At 42.3% G+C, this 16,201-nt stretch overlaps 1 protein-coding gene across 4 annotated transcripts in view; it reads left to right on the top strand.

Moving 5' to 3' along the window:
• The window catches only part of LOC124131962 (synergin gamma-like), a 43,256-nt gene that overhangs the window by 234 nt on the left and 26,821 nt on the right, over positions 1 to 16,201 (top strand). For 2 of the 4 annotated variants that reach the window (XM_046495506.2, XM_046495508.2), the window contains exons 2-10: positions 4,698 to 4,735; positions 7,247 to 7,380; positions 9,318 to 9,385; positions 9,688 to 9,875; positions 11,313 to 11,570; positions 12,388 to 12,579; positions 13,388 to 13,550; positions 14,778 to 14,940; positions 15,675 to 15,942. In XM_046495506.2, the coding sequence (XP_046351462.2) occupies positions 4,698 to 4,735; positions 7,247 to 7,380; positions 9,318 to 9,385; positions 9,688 to 9,875; positions 11,313 to 11,570; positions 12,388 to 12,579; positions 13,388 to 13,550; positions 14,778 to 14,940; positions 15,675 to 15,942 (1,472 nt within the window). Of the gene's footprint in view, positions 1 to 3,030; positions 3,251 to 4,697; positions 4,736 to 7,246; positions 7,381 to 9,317; positions 9,386 to 9,687; positions 9,876 to 11,312; positions 11,571 to 12,387; positions 12,580 to 13,387; positions 13,551 to 14,777; positions 14,941 to 15,674; positions 15,943 to 16,201 lie in introns of those variants that run through there. The other 2 variants (XM_048396448.1, XM_046495507.2) reach the window with 2 other exon arrangements.

Below are 16,201 nucleotides of genomic sequence, written 5' to 3' on the forward strand. Positions count from 1 at the left end.
GACACTGACAGCAAAACGACTTTGGGTAAGAGTTCCGTTTGTTCCCCCACCAGTTTTTTCATTATATTACCTATGCACTCAACAGGTTTATAATGAAAAAGAAAACCAGGTGCGGGGAACGAAAGGAAATCTTTCCCGACTTTGATTTTTCAATACACGATCGGAATAGTCCTAGCCTAACAATTCGTGACAGTTTCAGTGGTTTGATCGCTCACATTATTTTCTTCACGACACTTTAACTAGGAAAGGCTTTTTTTAAGAAATAGGGCCAAGAAGAAAGCTCGGTCAAAGGATGAACACGACTGTCAAAATGAGTGACATGCTTAGCCGCTACTTTTTCATGAAATAGCTGTAATGTATAATTTATTCAATCACTGGCATCAAATATGTTTTATCAGATAATGATCATTTATTTAGTCTGCGGCTTGAGCCATTCGTCAATGCCAGTGAAGCCTGAGATTTGACTTGTACAGTTTCTTTTGATCTAGTACACATTGTAAAATCAGCTTTTACTAGTCGGTAGTCCACATGTTGAGATATGGCAAGTAGATTTCTTGTCACTTGTCCGAAATTGCCAATTGCAACAATAGTCTACAATTCTGTGCTGTTATTGCCAAAGATGAAATGAAACCAAGGATGTCTTTGAACAAATGTTGAGTCATACACAAAGTCTGGAAGACATAAAGTACCACATTACCTATAGATGTGACAGTGGAATTCCCTCTCTGTAAACCATTATTTACTTATACATTGAAGTATGCCTGATGCTTTTTATGTAATATCATTGCTTATGTGTCTATGCCAAAGTTGGAATGCACAAATGTACCTTAGCTTGGCAATCTATGCTTGGCAATCTATGCTTGGCACAAGTGGACACATCCGTTCCAAAAAGTGTGATATCAGTTAGACTGCACATATCTGCAAACTAACCAGTATCTTACATTAGCTGGTGCATTGTAGAATTAGACTCATCTTGACTCCTGTGTTGATCACTGCCAAGCTAGAAATATTCGAGAATATGTCGGTGGGGGACGCAAGAAATGGGTTTCACACATTGTACCCATGTGGGGAAAGTGAACCCAGGCCTTCGGCTAGACAAGTGGATGCTTTTACCACTAGCTAGGCTACCCCACAGCTTCTCAATATCAAGGAAAGTGATAAGTGATACTGCATTGATTGGGAAGGGCAGGCACTATGCACTGAAGGCTAAAACAAATTTGAAATGTGCATAATAATCAGGCTTAATCATGGATCATGATGGATTACAATCCCATCATAAGGACTAATGGCTACTTGGACACAACTAATAGACCATGCAAATTTAAATAGCCTTTGAAATACCAAAATGCTATTGCCTACTGCTTCACACATGTAATACTACAAAAGCATTTCTAGATAGGTTCATCTCTTGTTTGAATTGTTGCATAAATATTTTTACCATGGTTACTGTGTAAACTGTACTTTCGCTGTCAATATATTAAAATGATAATGTCAACACAATGTCCATATTATGTCTCAGCCTATAGACTTATGCCCACTGTCTTTCTTGTCTTTTATTTCTGTACTAGCGCTATTTAACAAATCTGTAAATTTAAAGATGCTGGGATGGACATAGTAATATTCTTTAGGAAACTTATTTCTTAGCATCGAACTGGACATACGAGAAAAAAGTGATACCATGTTCAATGGTATTTAAGTTACATAGCTGGCAGATTCTTTCAATAGAGGTATTTCGTCAAGTTTCAATAAATAGACTGTGTGATGAAGTGTACACAGTTATTAACAAACAAGTCACATTGCAGTATTCTTTAGAGATTTAAAACATGATAACTGATCCTATGATGATGATGTTGATGATGACGTTGGTGATGATATGGTTGATGAACAAACAAACTATTAAACTTAAAAATGTCCCACTTGTTTGAAGGCTACTGTTACACTTGTAACATGTCATCAGTCTGTTGCCACAGTAAATCGTCATTCACAGGAGAAAGTCACATGTCACCATGATCACTGATGTTATATCATGTGACACTTGAATTTTGTTCACTGTTGTGAATTGACGTAGATGAAATATATATGGTACATTGTTAGATCAGTCACCTCCACCCAGTGTCAAGGGGTAATACTAATAGCCAGGGGCATGAAGCACACACTGGGGTTTTGTTTCACAACACATGCATGAACTGCCCTTGGGGATTGCACTTCTCCAGGTTGTCATTGGCCCTGGGGGCATTGGCGACCCAGTCATCTCAGGGACTGCAATTCCTTGTGCAGAGTTATGTCCCCTGGGCACATCAGAAATCTTTGGTTGTGGGTTCAAATCCCGGTTTGCCCCGATTATGTTACAAAGTTTGTCAGCACCATACCCATGCTCTCGGGTTTCACTAAAGAGGTATGAAGCCCATTTCTGGTGTCCCCCGCCGTGATATTGCTGGAATATTGCTAAAAGCGGCGTAAAACCATACTCACTCACTCACTCACTAAAGAGGTAAACGTCTAAGACCTGCATCACTTCGGGCTTTCCTACCACATTAAGCTGACATGCAGTGATATGACTGTAACATGTAAGATCCCTCTTTATTATGAGAGCAAACGTTCTAATGTATTGATAGGGTAAAGAGTTGATTCAGATTGGTCAGCAGAAACAGTACCAGTGCAAAACACAAAGGACACTAAATCATTTTAAATGTTTTATTTTGATTTATGTCAACAATTCTAAACAACAACAATTGGTATTTTAATTCACTTTTACAAAACTCTTGTGAATTCCTAACTTTCTATGACGATGACTATTACTAGATGACAAGACTGTCAAAGGATGTTGCCTATCCTGTCTCTGAAGCCTAACTGAAAATAATACAGCTACACACTATGGTTGGCATGCTTTTTGCATGCTTTTAGATCTGTTTCCGCGAAGTAACGTATGTGTGTGCTGTTACAATATCTGCCACGCCCGGTTAACGGTGCCCTGCATGGAGCTATGGCCTGTCCGGATTTTACTGAACTACGCACTTCCGCTCTCTCTCACTCTCTTGCTTTGATGTGGGCTTTACACCCCTACAAGCTATTGAAACATGTGCGAACTGTTTTCACACACAGAAACTAAACAGAATGATCTGTTTGGAAACATAGCATACACTTACAGAAACATGAGAGAAACAAACAAACATGCATCCAACCTGTGATGACAGTCCTTTTGTCCACAGATACTGTAGCCAGTGGTAGCTTCAACACAAGCTAAAGCCAGGTTTGGATGATAAACTCTATTCATTGTTCAGTCATTGGTCACCCTGTTGATTCCTGGTTCCAATTGGTCCCCAGCTGAATGTAAGAGGCAACTTCATGGATTAGCTGGCCAGGGTCCGTAGCTTGGTTGATTAAATTTCATTATAACACGACAACGTGGGACATATCTTTGTCATATCACCATCATTTGGATGGACTATTGCTGAGAGCCGCGTTTAACAATAACATTTTCTACCATAAATGTGGAAATGACATTGTGTACTTGATTGTGATTGATCAATCTCCGCAATACATTTATATGCTTTAGGCTTGGTCTAAATGATTTAAAAGTGAATAGAGGAAGATAATTAAATATTTAAAAGTCACTAAGAATTTGCCCTGTCTGTAACCTTGGTGCTGAAGATGAATTTCAGTTTTTGTTTATTTGCCCTGCATATAAAAAAATAAGAATGAAATATCTACCCGTCTGGTCATTTTCATGTATATCTACTAATATTAATAACTTTGAATGTCTGCTGTCAAACAGGAAGTATAGCGTTCAACTACAAGTACTTTATATATTCATCATGCTTTTATGTTATGTCAGTTGTTGCTGTCTATACTACAATATTTGTTATTATAACTGTATCTCTATGTAACTCACTTGTATATGGGCCAATGTCCTTTCATACAATAAACCATTGAATTGATTGGTCAATCAGAGGTATCAAATTACAATAACCACCTCTCATTAAAATTGCTGGTTTGTTGGCTGCATCAGCGCCAAAGCTAGTATTTATGGGAAATGTACTACTCTCTCAGTCATTGTTGGTAGGCATATTTAATAAATAATACCGTATTCGACGTAATAAACGCCCAGAGCGCTCTCAAAATTAGAAATAGGGCCTCTTATTGAATGGTATTTTGGTGAAACAAATTCAGAGTTGAAAGATAAATTTCGTGGTTTATGCTGACAGCCTGAAATATTTATATACAAGAGCTATTTTTTCCAGAATTTAATTGCCCATTATTGAGGGTGCATATAACACACGAGTGCGTAGTATACATGAATAAATAAGTCTTGTGTACATTGATCAATCGGAAGGGGTGCTTATTGGGATTGTTCACAAGCCAATATATTAATAAATATCGCCGTGGGCGCTTATTGGAGCGGGGCGCTTATTACGTCGAATACGGTATGTACAATGACAGGTTATAAACTGCTGATTTGCCGTCACTACAATATTCAAAGTACATGTATAAGTGGCAACACATTTGGCATGTTTGGGGCAGAAAATATTTCACAAATGGACTAAGAGTGTGTAGATCAAGTTTTAGGGACCACAGAGAGCTTGAAATTTGGTGTTTTCTATATCCAACTCTGGTCATATTTTGTGTCTCACAAGGAGTGGTTTTACATCATTATAGACATGCAAGACTTGCTAAATTTTCTTTGTGTGTTTTTTCAGAGGGATGCGATTTCCTGGTCACCAGCAGCCAGGAGCAGGTAGGTGTTAGCTGTGTGTAGCTGGCTTGTGTGTATACAGGTGTTAGCTGTGTGTAGCTTGCTTGTGTGTATACAGGTGTAAGCTGTGTGTAGCTGGCTTGTGTGTATACAGGTGTTTGCTGTGTGTAGCTGGCCTGTGTGTATACAGGTGTAAGCTGTGTGTGCAGCTGGCTTGTGTGCATACATGTGTTAGCTGTGTGTGCAGCTGGCTTGTGTGTATATAGGTGTAAGCTGTGTGTGCAGCTGGCTTGTGTGTATACAGGTGTTAGCTGTGTGTAGCTTGCTTGTGTGTATACAGGTGTTAGCTGTGTGTAGCTTGCTTGTGTGCATACATGTGTTAGCTGTGTGTGCAGCTGGCTTGTGTGTATATAGGTGTTAGCTGTGTGTGTAGCTGGCTTGTGTGTATACATGTGTTAGCTGTGTGTAGCTTGCTTGTGTGAATACATGTGTTAGCTGTGTGTGCAGCTGGCTTGTGTGTATACATGTGTTAGCTGTGTGTGTAGCTTGCTTGTGTGTATACAGGTGTTAGCTGTGTGTAGCTGGCTTGTGTGTATACAGGTGTTAGCTGTGTGTGCAGCTGGCTTGTGTGTATACAGATGTTAGCTGTGTGTAGCTGGCTTGTGTGTATACATGTGTTAGCTGTGTGTAGCTTGCTTGTGTGTATACAGGTGTTAGCTGTGTGTAGCTGGCTTGTGTGTATACATGTGTTAGCTGTGTGTAGCTTGCTTGTGTGTATACATGTGTTAGCTGTGTGTAGCTTGCTTGTGTGTATACAGGTGTTAGCTGTGTGTGCAGCTGGCTTGTGTGTATACAGATGTTAGCTGTGTGTAGCTGGCTTGTGTGTATACATGTGTTAGCTGTGTGTAGCTTGCTTGTGTGAATACATGTGTTAGCTGTGTGTGCAGCTGGCTTGTGTGAATACATGTGTTAGCTGTGTGTAGCTTGCTTGTGTGAATACATGTGTTAGCTGTGTGTAGCTTGCTTGTGTGTATACAGGGGTTTGTCTAGCCCTGCTCAGAGGATGATATTCCACCTGCAGGCCTCAAAGTTGCAACTTAAACAGTTGCCAATGCTACCTAAATTTCAATTTGTTTAATGTCTTAAATTCAGAGGTAGCCAAATGACTACCTTCAAAAATATCTTGTGGTGACTAACTTCTATTGCTACACATATGTAGACACAAAAATAAACATGACTGCTACTGATTGTACTTGCAAATAATTCCTCCTAAAGTCAACAATGAAATGAAATGCATAAATATCAATGTAAGTAGTACTCAAGTACAGCATGTACAGTTTCCACTGTATACAATTCCAAGACAAGTGCTATAGCTTGTACATATAATAGTTATTTGATAAAAGATAATTTCAAATGCCTTTGGCTACCTACAATAATGGCTTGACTTTTTGATTTTACCACTGGCTACATGTAATATACTTGTAGCCACATGGCTACTTGGTAAAAATTAAACTTTTGAGGCCTGCACCCCAAGTCTGCAGCAAATGTGACTCAAAATTCCCAAATTGGAATTAAACATTTTCCAATGACTGCTGTTGTAGCTACAACTAATGTCATGGCTTTGTAAGGTTTTCTTATATTTCACTCCTACATGCGGGAAGAGGCTTTCCAGCTTAGTTTAAACATTATTTAATTGAATGTGACATTAAAACTTTATGTTAAAATACTCCAGAATTTAGGAAAATACAAACTTGAATAAAAATCCTAATTTTGAACAAAATGACAATTTTCCCAAAATTGCCTGCCAAGGGCGCTTAGTTTGGAATTCTTGATAAATCTGTGATGGTTTCAGTCATTTCTTGCTTTTTTGTATAAGGAAATGAAGGGATTTTTGATGTCATATGAATGAATATGTGAGAATCCACACAGCGTATAAATGGAAAGTGTTTTGAGATAGACATGTGGGAGGGCATTAATCCCTATATTGCACTTCGAGACATTTAATGATTATGGATTACAACTTATGTATTGTTTGTAATGACGTTTCAGGGATTCTTCTTGCCTCTTCATCAGTTGAATTCAATTATCATAGTTTAATGTCTTCATGTTCTTCCAGCATGTAAATGCCTATCAAAGATTTAGTATTACACTTGCCCATCTACAACTTGAGCTCCTAATAAAGAGACACAGAGACCATTGACTCAGGCTTAAAGCCTTTGTCACATCATGACATTGAGGTGATTTATGTAGGTTTTGAAACTAAGTGCCCTTGGCAGGCAAATTGGGAAAAAAATCGTGATATTGTTCAAAATTGGATTTTCTTACCTTTCTTATTTTCGAAAAATCTGAGGAATTGGGAAATTTTATATACATACTGGGAACTTTTGGTGTCATTTGCTGCAGACTTTGGTCCAAATATCGGCAGGTCTAAATAAATACTTGTTGCTGTAAAGATTGAAATGGCTTAGTGCTGCATCTTTAATGTGTTGAATATGTTGCATAGCTGGAAAAGGAATCTGAAGCTTGATAATCCAATTTAGTTATTTTTTTCAGTTCCTGGGTATGGCATGATGCCCAACATGGGGGGCCAGTTTGTGGGCCCCGGGATGCAGCCCGGAGGATACCCCATGATGCAGCAGCAGATGATGGCTGCCCCTGGGGTCATGCCCCAGATGTTCCAAATGCAGGTCAGTTTAACAATTGAGGTACATTCAGTGTAATAGTGGAGGTATGGTCAATGTAACAATGGAGGTACAGTGTAACAATACAGGTAAAGTATAACAATGGAGGTACAGTCAGTGTAACAATGGAGGTACAATGTAATGATGGAGGTAGTGTTACAATGGAGTAACAGTGTAACAATGGAGGTACAGTCAGTATAACAATGGAGGTACAGTGTAACAATGGAGGTACAGTCAGTGTAACAATGGAGGTACAGTCAGTGTAATAATGGAGGTACAATGTAACAATGGAGGTACAGTGTAACAATGGAGGAACAGTCAGTAACAATGGAGGAACAGTCAGTGTAACAATGGAGGTACAGTCAGTGTAACAATGGAGGTACAGTCATTGTAACAATGGAGGAACAGTCAGTAACAATGGAGGTACAGTCAGTGTAACAATGGAGGTACAGTGTAACATTGGAGGTACAGTCAGTGTAACAATGGAGGTACAGTGTAACATTGGAGGTACAGTCAGTGTAACAATGGAGGTACAATGTAATGATGGAGGTAGTGTTACAATGGAGGTACAGTGTTACAATGGAGGTACAGTCAGTGTAACAGTGGAGGTACAGTGTAACAATGGAGGTACAGTGCTACAATGGAGGTACAGTCAGTGTAAGAATGGAGGTACAGTCAGTGTAAGAATGGAGGTACAGTCAGTTTTACAATGGAGGTACAGTCAGTGTAAGAATGGAGGTACAGTCAGTTTTACAATGGAGGTACAGTCAGTGTAAGAATGGAGGTACAGTCAGTGTAAGAATGGAGGTACAGTCAGTGTAAGAATGGAGGTACAGTCAGTGTAAGAATGCAGTTACAGTCAGTGTAACAGTGGAGGTACAGTGTAACAACAGAGGAAAAGTCGGTGTAAGAATGCAGGTTGTCAGTGTAACAATGGAGGTTTAAAGAAATGTTGATCTCTATACAGCTCGAAGGTCCACAGCTGTGATACGCCCCTGGCCTTGAGTATTAGACAGAGTAGACTACACACAGATGTGCTGTTTATCTGTGTGTTTATTGACCCACTCAAACACCACCAGTGTAGTTGTTGTGGAATAGACTTGGTCTGGAACATCATGAAGTAAGCAACTGGTTCATACTCAGGTGCTACGTTTCCGTGTGTGGATCAACCAGCTGGAGGAAGAAGCCAGTCTTTATATAATTATTATTTATCACTCTGCTTTATTTTGAATGGTTTTAAGAAATTTAAACTTGATGAACATGTAAAGACACAACAAAATAAATCAACAATAAACAATAATGTAAAAAAAATTAATTATTGATTCGTTAATGCATAATATGATACACCAGGGGTAATCATGGTAATTGGACCAAACAACACTGTCATCCCTTGTTGCCTGGCGTGGTAACAATGCTAGCACACATCTGGCTGTCCTGAATGATGACATGCCAAAGCGTTAGGCTTGATATTTGTTTTTAGTTGCTTTACAATACTGCGTGTAAAAAAAACATGAAATTAGAAAAAAATAAATTTAAAATGACTTTGCACAGAACATATTTTTAAACTTGTCCGATCTCACACTACGCGTGTCTTCCTTCTTCTTTTGATCATTGTGTGGAAACGCGCCAAAACAAAGTTTCCATCTTCTAAAACATTTCACCCGAACACATCCCAGCATCACCATGGTCAGCACCCCAAGAAAGTGGAAGTTGAAAATTCCTATTTTTTTACATTGAATTTTAGGCCGAACATATTGAAAAGCAGCAATTTTCAGTATGTTCAGTGACATGCCATTCAAATGAGAGAGAGAGAGGGTCAGTGACATGCCATTCAAATGAGAGAGAGAGAGAGGGAGGGAGGGAGAGGGAGGGAGAGAGATGCCATTTGAATATGAGAAATCAAAATGTTGATTCACTGACAGGATCAAATGTACGTTTTGCAGCAGATGGGAATGAGAGGAGTTGCCCCCCCTCCCTACACCCCGCAGATGGCGCAGAAATTCCGCATGAGGTAAGTACATCAGTCACCACATGGACATGACCTTGGTTAGACAAAGCAATGACTGCTCCCTAGTCGGCCCACAGCCCACTTTTACACCCATTACCATAAACACTGACAAGCAATGCAGTCCCAGAAATATCAATATATGTGTCTCTTGACAAGTTAACAGTAAAAATTTATAAGTCCTGGGACCAAATCTACTTGTCCAGTTAAGTGACCCCAAATCATGAAAATGGTGTTTTTATCACAAAATTGGAATCTTTTTCAAAATTGTCACAGAAGTTGTATTTTCCTTCATTTGTGTCTGTCAGAACTGGTGCGGTGTCGATGCGCCCCAAGGAGTTGAGTGAGAAGGAGCGACAGTTCCAGCTGCAGCAGCAGCGTCTCAAGCAGTTTGGGAAGCCCGGCGCCATCACTGCCGATGCTGACAGACTTATAGCCAACATGTTTGGAGCGGAGAAGCCCAAGACGAGAATGTCCCCAAAGCCTCAACAACAAGGTGAGGAGTTGACCCCAATAAGTAATTTTGCTTGGATCTTTGACCACTAAGACTGCTTCCCAGGTCTAGTGGTAGAGCGTCCGCCCGGGAGCGGAAGGTTCGGGGTTTGATCCCCGGGTGCGTCATACCAAACGACATTAACTAATGGTAAGCTATATAAGTGTAATAACCTTGAATGCGATGTTAAACCCCATTTCACCTCAAGTCTCCCAGCTACCTTCAGCATGTTCAGTACTTTCAACACCTTGTATAAGGGCTGTAATTGGCAGAAGAATTGTATTGCAATCTCAATAATGTGATATATAGGGAGCTCAAGTATTTCACAGTGATTGACACCTATACGTGCATATCCAACTTCCTTCATACAAAAGTCACTTTTATGATGTAATAGTCAGCATGGTCAGTCGCCGCCATTTTGTAGTCATGGATACAGGGGAGATAACAATGGGTGAATAAAATCACTTTTGCGTTACTGCATTTTTTCAATCACTTGATAGGAAATTTTATTGGTGAATGAATTTCTGTATAGATTTTAGGTTAAACGATAACAATAATGAAACTTGTCATATTTTTCTTACCCAATGTATATTGCAATATGTTTCATTTAAAAAGTGCATGAAAGTGAAGTCCTAGTCCTTCACTACTCCTCCATCAGCCCTGAATACAGACATGTGGTGTAGTCAAGTTATGAATCAAGCAAAACCCTGGCTCCGGCGAGAGGAAACCAGCAAATTCTCAGCCCAAAGAGCTCTCTGTTTACATTCATAATCAGCAATATCTCCTCCCTGACATCGTGTGCAGAACGTGGCAGAGTCTTGGGTGTCTCCCAACATTTGTCGAACTTAAACTTTATGAGAATATGTAGGACCATGGGGCTAGAGTTTCATTTAAGATGGGTGAGGTGAGGTGAGGTGAGGTGAGGTGAGGTGAGGTGAGGTGAGGGGAAATTGGGTTTAACGTCGCGTCCAAGATTATTGCACTTATATAGCGACGTGCATGTACGTGTATGTGTTTGTGTGGCTGCTTGTACTAGTCCGGACTGATGCCGATTTATAGTGCTAGCACACTGAGATACCATGCCGCAGTTTAACATGAATACCCCACTCAGACACAGTATACTGACTCTGAGCCGACCAGTCCTTGTTTGAGCCCCTTAATGCCGAGCGCCAGACAGGGTAACAACAAGTACCATCTTTTAATGTCTTTTGGTATGACGCGGCCAGTGATCGAATCCCGGACCTTCCGCTCTCTGGGCGGACGCTCTACCACTAGACCACGGAGGCGGTCCATTTAAGATGGGACAAATTTTCTTTGTCAGTATTGCCAAAAGAATTTCTTTAGGATTAGTTTCACGGATAAATGCCTTAAAAAGTATTAACAAAATGATGTTTGAAAGCATTTTTCAATCAAACACAGATTCCCATTGTTTCATTGCAGCTCCCAACTCAACAGAGGACGACGGATTCGGTGACTTCATGCAGGGCCCGTCCCGCCAATCATCGTCATCGATGACCACTCCTCCAGCCAACCTTGCTCCAGCAGACGGCGGTCAGCTTGGCCCAAGCATGCTCCCACCCGGCCCAAGCATGCTCCCTCCCGGCCCAAGCATGCTCCCACCTGACCCAAGCAACAACAGACCTTCAAGTGTAACTGTAGGTCCACAGGCTGAAAAGAGGCCGAAGGAGGAAAAAAGAGGTGCTTATCGTATGTGTAATTTATTGTCTGAACAACAAGTGGGGATTTGAGAACCAAGATAGTGTTTTGTACCCTGATGTGTGTACGTATATCACGCTAGCCTCCATACACTCAGTGCCTGCTCAAAGTGCTAGCATTATTACCCCGGTCAATGGAACAGGTTGCACTTGATTTTCATTCTCAACTCCCTGGGGAGTATACAACCCAAGCTGCCTTATCAGGCACAAGGAGGTTGACAGTCACATTACAATCTGATCCTTCTGGGTACCCATTTTTCCTGCCTGAACAGAAGCATTTCATGAAGAAAATCACTTGCCTAAGGAGACACCACATGTGCTACATTATAAGCCTAAGGTCATAGCATCTAGTGTAGTTATCAAGTTGGGTTGTTGCAATATGTCAAAAAGTACCTGGACTGCTTTTTGAAAGTAAATACAGTATGAAGACATGTGTCAATATGTTATCAGACGCGACTATGCTTGTTGTAAGAGGCAACTAATTGGATCAGGTGATGCATGTCATTGTATCCCAATTGCGTGGATCCATACTCATGATGTCAATCACTGGGTTGTCCGGTCCAGACTCTTATTATTTACAGACCGCCGTCATATAGCTAGAATATTGTTGAGTGCGTCGTTTAACAACAAACAAACAAAACATTAGTTGACAGATGGGTAGATGCACTGGTATTGTATTATCAGGTGTAAATTCAAATGCATGGACGTATCGGTGAATCGTGACAGGATGTATCGGTGAATCGTGACAGGATGTATCAGTGAATCGTGACCCCCTAATTGCTACCCCCTCCTGTCTGCAGCCCCCGACCTGATGGCCATGATGATGCAGTGCTCCGACCTGAACGCCCCTCAGAGAGCCAAGCAGTTCCACAAGCCGTCCCTGAAGGAGGTCCAGGTGGAGCATCTCTCCAACATCCCTTCCTTCCACCAGAGCGACTCGTCACGTCACTGGACAGGGCATGACAACCTAGAAGGACTCTTTGCCACAGAACGTGAGACTCGAAAGAATTTCCTCTTATTGCTCTGATGCCCCATTTTATGTTCCTTCCCTGTGAGGTGAAATTGGGTTTAACGTCGCGTCCAAGATTATTGCACTTATATAGCGACGTGCATGCACGTGTGTGTGTGTGGCTGCTTGTACTAGTCCAAACTGATGCCTATTTATAGTGCTAGCTCACTGAGATACCATGCCGCAGTTTAACATGAATACCCCACTCAGACACAGTATACTGACTCCGAGCCGACCAGTCCTTGTTTAAGCCCTTAAATGCCAAGCGCCAGACAGGGTAACAAGTACCATCTTTTAACGTCTTTTGGTATGACGCGGCCGGGGATTGAACCCCGGACCTTCCGCTCTCCAGGCGGACGCTCTACCACAAGACCACGGAGGCGGTCCTCCTTCCCTGTGAAGATGCCCTTTTGATCCACAGCTACCTGTGCTGGTCGCTAGAGACCACTGAGTGGAAAAGGTGGTCATTGTACTAACATGATGTGGATCGATGCTCACAATATCAATCATTGGTTTTTGTGGTCCTGATGCAAATGTTTTGGGCTGCTCTGATATAGCTGGAATATTGCTGAATGTGGGGTTAAACGAAGCAAAGACATCGGGTTAAAGTGAATTGCCAAGTGGGCTTTATTACTGTGTGAAACACAAACTTAAATTTACTTTGAAGTGTGTGTAGAAACTTGTTTTCAGAATTAAGAAATCCTACATACACGGCTCAAAAGCTTTAATAACGGTATATGATAGTCAAGATGTTTCATTCAGGCTTAATAAGAGCATCCCCTTTCTTACAGCTCCCCCTCCCCCTCCAGTTGTCAAGACAACCAAGAGACGCCATTCATCTGGTGCGGGTAAAGCCATAGTGGCCAAGACAAGTGCCGGTTTACCTGTGTGGTGTGAGCTACCTGATGATCAGCTCCCCCCTCTGTACAGACAGGTGATGGAGGCAGCCACAGTGTGAGTAGGACTGATTGATTGTGTAGCACCAGTAGGGCTGTATGACCAGCTCCCTCTGACTGTACAGACAGGTGATGGAGGCAGCCACAGTGTGAGTAGGACTGATTGATTGTGAAGCACCAGTAGGGCTGTATGACCTTCTCCCCTCTGTACAGACAGGTGATGGGGGCAGCCACAGTGTGAGTAGGACTGATTGATTGTGTAGCACCAGTAGGGCTGTATGACCAGCTCCCTCTGTACAGACAGGTGATGGAGGCAGGAGACTGATTGTGTAGCACCAGTAGGGCTGTATGACCAGCTCCCTCTGTACAGACAGGTGATGGAGGCAGGAGACTGATTGTGTAGCACCAGTAGGGCTGTATGACCAGCTCCCTCTGTACAGACAGGTGATGGAGGCAGGAGACTGATTGTGTAGCACCAGTAGGGCTGTATGACCAGCTCCCTCTGTACAGACAGGTGATGGAGGCAGGAGACTGATTGTGTAGCACCAGTAGGGCTGTATGACAGCTCCCTCTGTACAGACAAGTGATGGAGGCAGGAGACTGATTGTGTAGCACCAGTAGGGCTGTATGACCAGCTCTCCTCTGTACAGACAGGTGATGAAGGCAGGAGACTCATTGTGTAGAGTCAGTAGGGCTGTATGACCAGCTCTCCTCTGTACAGACGGGTGATGGGGGCAGGAGACTGATTGTGTAGCACCATAGGGCTGTATGACCAGCTCTCCTCTGTACAGACAGGTGATGGGAGCAGGAGACTGATTTTGTAGCACCAGTAGGGCTCTATGACCAGCTCCCTCTGTACAGACAGGTGATGGGGGCAGGACACTGATTGTGTAGCACCAGTAGGGCTGTATGACCAGCTCCCTCTGTACAGACAGGTGATGGAGGCAGGACACTGATTGTGTAGCACCAGTAGGGCTGTATGACCAGCTCCCTCTGTACAGACAGGTGATGGGGGCAGGACACTGATTGTGTAGCACCAGTAGGGCTGTATGACCAGCTCTCCTCTGTACAGACAGGTGATGGAGGCAGGAGACTGATTGTGTAGCACCAGTAGGGCTGTATGACCAGCTCTCCTCTGTACAGACAGCAGATGGAGGCAGGAGACTGCTTGTGTAGCATCAGTAGGACTGTATGACCAGCTCTCTCTGTGATGGAGGCAGGAGACTGATTGTGTAGTACCAGTAGGGCTGTATGTATTGACCAGATCCCTTCCCTTTTTTTACAGAGAGGGGAAGTTAGAGACAGACCGTGTCTACCCGATACTGATGATGAGCGGCCTACCGCGGGAAATGTTGGGTTTGATCTGGCAGATGGCTAACAAGGACACTCCAGGGCAGCTGTCTAAACCCGAACTGTTTGCAGTGCTCGCTATTATTGCTCTCACACAAGTAAGTTACTTCCATTAGTATGTAGAGAATCTCACCCTCGTGTCCCTTGATGTCAAATATGTCAACACAAGTTGATGGAACTTTGAAACTCCAAGGCAATTTCAGTCCTTGCATGTTTTGGACTTTCATCAACACGAAATGTACAGGGTGCCATTGTACAAAGCGATCTTAGCACTACGGTAACTCCCATACCTTAACACTGACTTGCGACATTCGTAGTGATAAGGTTGTTTTGTACAACGGCACCCTGGTAAGGATGAAATGTGTTGCAAGGGCTGATGTTTGAGGATATTTTAAAGCATTATTTAATATTTGAATATGAGAATGCTTTTTTCTTAGATGCGGATTATTTCTGTGATTACAGTAAAACAACATAAAGCGTTCACTTGGGCTCAAGACGTGGTCAGATTTTGACTTACATGTTTGAAATATTTGCTTTTTTAGTAATGTTTTTTATCATTCCTATGTATTTGATCCTACCAGAAACAAACTTGCACTTGTGACAGACAAGTCAACCATTTGACATGGCTGATAACTTTCCGTGACTTTAAACTTTGACATTCCAGTGGCCCCAAAGGGCCCTTGTTCTACCTTAACCGTTGATGATGTTAAATACCAGGTGGTTGTTGTTATGGCTGAGAATACTGTCATCTCATGGGGATATGTTCTATCCAAAGCTATGATTCAGCTGTAAGAACTAGCTGCTGGATGCTTTCAAGTGTTTTTTTCTTCAGAACAACTACACTGTTGCTTCTCTGGACATCCTGCTGAGATGTCCTCAGCCGCCGGTACCATTCCTTGGCCCACAGTCTGTTGCCATGCCAACACAACCACCAGCCAATCAGGGCCAGGTTCCAGTGGCAGGTCAACCAATGGGACCGCACATACCTGGTAACCAGGCAACAGTGGCACCCAGTGGGGAGGCCATGATGACCAATACTCAAGGACAGTGGATGGGTCCTCAACCCGGGGCGCAGACCGCAGCCACCATTCCTCACACCAGTATGTGACATTACCGGTTCAAGACTTGAATCAATGAGCATAGAGTTGTGTAATTAGGTTTCTGGTGTAGGGCATTATTTAGACAAACTTACTGTCCTACTGAAGGCATTGTCAGTCACCACATTGGGTGGTGGGGTAGCCCAGTGGTTAAAGTGTTAGCTTGTCACGCTGAAAACCCAGGTTTGATTCCCCACGTAGGTACAATGTGTGAAGCCCATTTCTGGTGTCCTCTGCCGTGATATTGCTGAAATATAGCTAA

The sequence above is a fragment of the Haliotis rufescens genome, unplaced genomic scaffold, assembly GCF_023055435.1.
Source record: "Haliotis rufescens isolate VD_foot unplaced genomic scaffold, xgHalRufe1.0.p SCAF_15, whole genome shotgun sequence".
Lineage (NCBI taxonomy): Eukaryota > Metazoa > Mollusca > Gastropoda > Lepetellida > Haliotidae > Haliotis > Haliotis rufescens.